General features: G+C 41.1%; 1 protein-coding gene across 5 annotated transcripts in view; it reads right to left on the bottom strand.

The window, feature by feature from the left end:
* Window positions 1-5,290: 5,290 nt before the first annotated feature.
* The window catches only part of MTO1 (mitochondrial tRNA translation optimization 1), a 41,775-nt gene continuing 40,266 nt past the window's right edge, over window positions 5,291-6,799 (bottom strand). For all 5 annotated transcript variants that reach the window (XM_031012173.3, XM_055390627.2, XM_055390626.2 and 2 more), the window contains one exon: window positions 5,291-5,813. In XM_031012173.3, the coding sequence (XP_030868033.1) occupies window positions 5,652-5,813 (162 nt within the window). In that variant the 3' untranslated portion in view covers window positions 5,291-5,651. The remainder of the gene's footprint in view (window positions 5,814-6,799) is intronic.

The following is a 6,799-nucleotide window of genomic DNA, read 5'->3' as shown; positions in this document are numbered from 1 at the left end:
CCCTGTGGGTCCCTCCCACAACATGTGGGAATTCTGAGAGATACAGTTCAAGTTGAGATTTGGGTGGGGACACAGCCAAACCATATCAAACAAAGAACATAAAAATTTCCATCTTGGCTGTGCGCGGTGGCTCATGCCTGTAATCCCAGCACTTTGAGAGGCTGAGGGAGGTGGATCACGAGGTCAGGAGATCGAGACCATCTGGCTAACATGGTGAAACCCTGTCTCCACTAAAAATAGAAAAAATTAGCTGGGCGTCGTCGCACGCGCCTGTAGTCTCAGCTACTCGGGAGGCTGAGGCAAGAGAATCACTTTAACCCAGCAGGCGGAGGTTGCAGTGAGCCGAGATAGCGCCACTGCACTCTAGCCTGAGTGACAGAGCGAGACTCCGTCTCAAGAAAAAAAAAAGAAAAAGAAAAATTCCATCGTAACCATTTGTAAATGAACAGTTCATTGGCATTTAAAATATTCAAATTGTTGTGCAACCATCACCATCAACCATCTCCAGAACTCTTTTCATCTTGCAAAACTTGAAATTCTGGACTGGGCATGGTGGCTCACCCTGTAATCCCAGCACTTTGGGAGGTCGAGGTGGGCGGATCATGAGGTCAGGAGTTCGAGACTAGCCTGGCCAACATGTGAAACCCTGTCTCTATTAAAAATACAAAAATTAGCTGGGCATGATGGCAGGCGCCTGTAATCCCAGACTCAGGAGACTGAGGCAGAAGAATCATTTGAACCTAGGAGGCAGAGGTTGCAGTGAACCAAGATCACACCATTGCACTCCAGCCTGGGTGACAGTGTGAGGCTCCATCTCAAAAACAAAAACAAAAAACAAAAAAACTGAAATTCTGTACTCACTAAAGAATAGTTTCCTGTTTCTCCCTCCCCCGTCCCCTGGTAACCATCATTTTACTGTCTCTATGAATTTGAGTGCTCCAGGTAACTTTTATAAAGGGAATCATACAGTATTTGTCTTTTTGTGACTGGCTGATTTCAGTTAGCATAACTTTTTCAAGGTTTATCCATGCTGTAGCATGTATATGAATTTCCTTCCTTTTTAAGGCTGTATAATATTCCATTGTATGTATATGCCACATTTTGTTTATCTTTTCATTCATTGGTGGATACTTGGGCTACTTCCAGCTTTTGGCTATTGTGAATTAATGCTACTTTGAACATGAGTGTACAAATTTTATTTTTTTGAGACAGTCTTGCTCTGTCGCCCAGGCTGGAGTGCAGTGGCTTGATCTCAGCTCATTGCAACTTCCATCTCCCAGGTTCAAGTGATTCTTGTGCCTCAGCCACCTGAGTAGCTCGGATTACAGGCGCACGCCACCACGCCCAGCTAATTTTTGTATTTTAATAAGAGATGGGGTTTCAACATGTTGGTCAGGCTGGTCTCAAACTCCTATCCTCAAGTGATCTGCTTGCGCTGGCAGATTTGTAATCCCAAAATGCTGGGATTACAGATGTGAGCCACCACACCTGGGCTTTTTTTCAGGCAGGGTCTCACTCTGTTGCCCAGGCTGGAGTGTGGTGGCATGCTATCAACTCACTGCAGCCTCAAACTCCCCGGCTCAAGTGATTCTCCTGCCTCAGCCCCCAAGTTGCTGGAACAACAGGTACGTGCCACCATGCTTGGCTTATTTTTGTATTTTTGGTAAAGACGAAGTTTCGCCATGTTGCCCAGGCTGGTCTTGAACTGCTGAGCTCAAGTGATCCGCCTGGCCTCCCAAAGTGCTGGAATTACAGGCGTGAGCCACCGTGCCTGGCCTGTCACAAATATTTTGATCTCATTTAATTATTCACTTGAGTTTTAGTAATACCATTTCTTGCCTTTAGTAGTATTCATTAATCTATTTAAAAAGCACGAGTATCTACAACTGTGATATTGCTTATATTTACAAGGCTTATATCTTCTTAAGGTAGACAGATATTAACATTAAGGTAGGGCCAGGCACATGGTGGCTCATGCCTGTACTATCACCTACACAGGAGGCTGAAGAGGGAGGATTAATTGAGCCCAGGACTTTGAGACCAGCCTGGGCAACATAGTAAGACCCCATATCTACAAAAACTTAAAAATTAGCCGTGCATGGTGGTGCACACCTGTAGTCCCAGCTACTTGGAGGGCTGAGATGGGAGAATAGCTAGAGCCAGGGAGGTTGAGGCTGCAGTGAGCTGTAATCATGCCACTGCACTCCAGCCAGGGTGGCAGAGTGAGATCTTGTCTCTAAATAAAAACATTAAGGTAGAATGAAGTAAGTGTAATAATAGAAGTATTGTGGAGAGGGAGTGTAAGAGGAACAATTAATTTTCACTGTGTGCATTCCAGTGTTAAGTGGCTCTTCCAGATCAGAATAAACCCCTAGTCTCTGCTGGTGGCTTTCCTGATACTCCTGACCACTTCTTCTGGACAGGGCATTCTTCTAGGAGTTGAAATTTTTGAAGTAGAAAAGCCGTGGCTATTCCAATCTAGGTTGAAACTAAAAAATGACAAAATACTTTTAAAACCATCAGTAACAAAATTTAAGCTTTTGGCTATAAAGGAACTTCATTTTCAAGGCCATAATCGTTTAATTTAGCATAGGTTCGTATCTTCATCCTTCCTCCCCCAGTAATTTTACAAATGCTTAGTGTTTCTTAGTCATTTCTTATTTTTTGGTGTTCCTGTTGAATTGAATTGAAAAAATACCTGGCTTTTTCAACTGGTAGGCAGTCTGTTCTGTGGTGAATAGAGGAAGTCACAAGTATGGCCAGCTTTCGTTGGCAGCTGATTATTGTCAGTGATGGGATTTCTATGAAGTAACTACATTGAGTAAGGTTACATTTTTAGCTGATTTCTTCCTAGGGCATCATATTCTGTAGTACTTCTGCATAGCAGCACCAGAGGGTAGGCTGTTTTGACATATTAAGTGACGTAATTTTGTTTAAGTTAACATACAAACATTGTGGATTTAAAGAGGTTTCAGGCCACGTGTGGTGGCTCATGCCTGTAATCTGAGCACTTTGGGAGGCCAAGGCAAGAGGATCATTTGAGGCCAGAAGTTCAAGACCAGCCTGGGCAACATAGTGAGACTTCATTCCTACAAAAAATTTTTTTAAAACTTAGCCAGGCATGGTGGCATGTGCCTGTAGTCCCAGCTACTTGGGAGGCTGAGGCATAAGGATCACTTGAGCCCAGGAGATCAAGGCTGCAGTGAGCTATGATTGTACCACTGCACTACAGCCTGGGCAACAGAGTGAGACCCTATCTCTAAAAAATAAAGAAGTTCACATCCTAAAGCAAATCATAGAATCTAAAATATGTATTTTCCATGAAACATTTTTCAGTGAGACAGTTACTATTGTAATGGAATAGCATTACAAACCTTCATTACTAAGAAACTTTAAAGTTTCTTTATATGTGTGTAGTGTCACTAGCCCCAAATTGTAGCTGTCAAGAACCTCCCAAAATACTTGAACTTCCTGTTTCTTTTTTTTTTTTTGAGACAGAGTCTCACTCTGTTGCCAGGCTGGAGTGCAGTGGCATGATCTTGGCTCACTGCAACCTCTGCCTCCTGAGTTCAAGTGATTCTCTTGCCCCAGCCTCCTGAGTAGTTGGGACTACAGGCGCGTGCCAACACACCTAGCTAATTTTTGTATTTTTAGTAGAGATGGGGTTTCACCATGTTGGGCAGGATGGTCTCGATCTCCTGACCTCGTGATCCACCTGCCTCAGCCTCCCAAAGTGCTGGGATTACAGGCGTGAGCCACTGTGCCAGGTTACTTCCCGTTTCTTTAAGATAAATTTTTGTTATATTCTATTCAAAAGGCACTCCATTCACTTTTTTTACTCTTGTATTTAATCAGAAAAAAAAGTTTAGAAACAATGAATTTCATTATTTTGCTGAACAGGTAGGACAAAAACACAAAACACCTTCTTTTCTTTTTCTTTTTTTTGAAACAGTCTCACTCTGTCCCCCAGGCTGGAGTGCAGTGGCACAATCTCAGCTCACTGCAACCTCTGCCTCCTGGGTTCAAGCGATTCTCCTGCCTCAGCCTCCTGAGTAGCTGGGACTACAGGCTTGCTCCACCACGCCTGGCTAATTTTGGTATTTTTAGTGGAGATGGGGTTTTGCCATGTTGGCCAGGCTGGTCTTGAACTCCTGACTTCAGGTTATCCACCCGCCTCAGCCTCCCAAAGTGCTGGGATTACAGGCGTGAGCTGCTGCAACCAGCCTCTTTTCAAAATATATACACGATGTGGTATTGTAATTAATATTGTCTCTGTAAGAAGAATTTTGCCCAGGAGTAGCTATGACTAAAAGTTACGACCTTTTGAAATCACTGAATCAAGTATTAAAAAATATTCATCATTCCTAAATTATCCAGCACTACAAATACTTTTTACTTGCTACTAATCTTACTGCTTTCTGGAAAGACTAAAATTAGATAAAATAAACCCATGAAAACTAAGCTACCTCCAAGTGGCCATATGCAATTATAGTAACAAGATACTTGGTTGCCTCACACCCATAATCAGGCTTAACATACACATCTGGAGCCAAAGTGACTTTGGGGCCCTTAGAACTCTCCTGAGTACCTGCTTTGGCCCGAAGGTGACACGGGAGCTTCTCCCTAGGCTGACACCAGAGATCTGGGTTGGAATTCCAGAGACAAGCAGGGCTGTCTGGCCCATTTGGCTGTATTCATCCCTTAGTCTATTTAGAATGGTTGAGGTATCTGAGGTATCTGAGTCAAAAGGCCCAGCTGATTATCCCACTCTAACCCCTGTGAAGACATACCATTGAAGTACTGGAGAGGAAGAGGGGTACTACCACTATTCTGTTTTTTCTGTCATTCTGACTTAAAAACAGGGAAACACCACTCACCAGTTACTATGGACCTGTCTTCATTGTTAAGAAATGATGGCCATGACAATTTCTTAAGAAAATATTTTTATGGTATGATATAAAATAACTAACGTTACTCAATTCTCCCATAACTAGGTCACCAAATAAGTATCCATCCACACTGTGGATAATAGGAAACAATGGTGATTTCCAATCTTTCTATTTTATAGGGCTTTCATTAATGTTCAAAACAATTACCAGTGAGGATTTCCTGAAGAAGTACAGATTTCTGTCAACTTTCACCCTACATACTATATTCCAATAGTATTAGCTGAATGATTCTGGATAATTTTATATAATCTCAAGTCTTTAGTCTTGAGAATTTAAGGGCTTTGATATTGCTTCCTAGCCTAGTATAACCAAGCAAAAGATTATTAACTCTCAAAACACGCTGAATGATAAGACTTTTAATTTGGTAGACTTAATAGGCAAAGTCCCTATGAGTAGGCAAATCTGCATGTTGAGTTTTATTCCAGGTTCAGTTTTAGGTTCACTGTCTCTCTCTTTGATGAACACTGCACAAAGTTATTTGTATTACAGCTCCTTAAAGAAAGAGTACAAATTGTTTACGACTAGTTTTTTCATATACACGAAAAAGCACAATTATAATTTCTGTCCCACTCAGAAATTAATGGCAAACCCATAGTAACCTAATAAAGCTATTTTAACATGTGCTAAATAATTCTTTTATCTATACTGTTGTATTGATCAAATTATTTATATGCTCTTTAAAAATCTTTTATGAATTGAAAGCTATAACTCTCTCTCTTGAAGTCTGTCTGCATCACATAAGTATTTATCAGTCTTGGATGATTCATTCATAGCCGCTTGTCTTCGTTGAGTGGTCTTCACAAATCTCAGCAGATTGATGATGGCAGCAGGTGTTACTCCGGGTATGCGACTAGCAGCCCCGATCTAAGAATCAATACCACAAGAGAAACTAAGTGAGCTATGCTATGTCAAATCAAATCTATTTTCCTCCAAATAACAATCTGTATAGTATAGTTTATACAATATTTTCTTAATTATTATTTTGATGTATTATCTTAACATATTTCCTTGTAAAGTAGATAAAGGAAATATTATTTATGTCTTCATTTTACAAATGGGAAACTGAGGCACAGAAATGTTAAAATAGCTTGTGCAAGATTACATAACTAATAGATGTTAGAGTATCTACTTTTTTGTCCCATTAAACTAAGAAAAACTGTAATCAAGTTCCTTTCTTCAAATATAGGTCCACAGTCCCTTATTTGAAATTCTTGAGGCCAGCCTGGGCAAAATAGTGGGACTCTGTCTCTACAGAAAATAAACAAAAATTAGCTTAGGATGGTGGTGCACACTTGTAGTACTAGCCTCTCAGAAAACAAAGGTGGGAGGATCACTTGAGCCTGGGAGGTCGAGAATGCAGTGAGCTGTGATTATGCCACTGCACTCCAGCCTGGGTGACAGAGTAAGCCCCTCTCTCAAAAAAATAAAATGAAATGAAATCCTTGAAGCCATATGTTTTTGTAATAAGATATATCTAATCCTTGAGGCGGTACCTAATGTAACAGCCTCAGCAGTGTGTGGGGCAGCGCCCCACATTTTTAATCCTATTAATATTTCTTACAGTGAAATGTATGAATATTCACTCTGAACAGTATAAAGACCATATAGCCTCTTCTGAGCTGAGCTCAGTTTTGCTACCAAATGAGCTTGTGGCAAACTTCTGCCAGAGCCTTTTGTATTATGGAATTGTGGGCAAGGAGTTCTGAACTCCTATGACCAGTGCTGTCCAACTGAACTTTCTATGATGATGGAAATCTTCTATAACATGTGCACTGCAATAATGCAGTGTCCAATATGGTAGCCACTAGTCATATGTGGCTACTGGGCACTTGAAATGTGGCTAGTAAGAC

Source organism: Gorilla gorilla, chromosome 5 (genome assembly GCF_029281585.2).
Source record: "Gorilla gorilla gorilla isolate KB3781 chromosome 5, NHGRI_mGorGor1-v2.1_pri, whole genome shotgun sequence".
NCBI lineage: Eukaryota > Metazoa > Chordata > Mammalia > Primates > Hominidae > Gorilla > Gorilla gorilla.
This window is presented reverse-complemented; position numbering and strand designations above follow the sequence as displayed.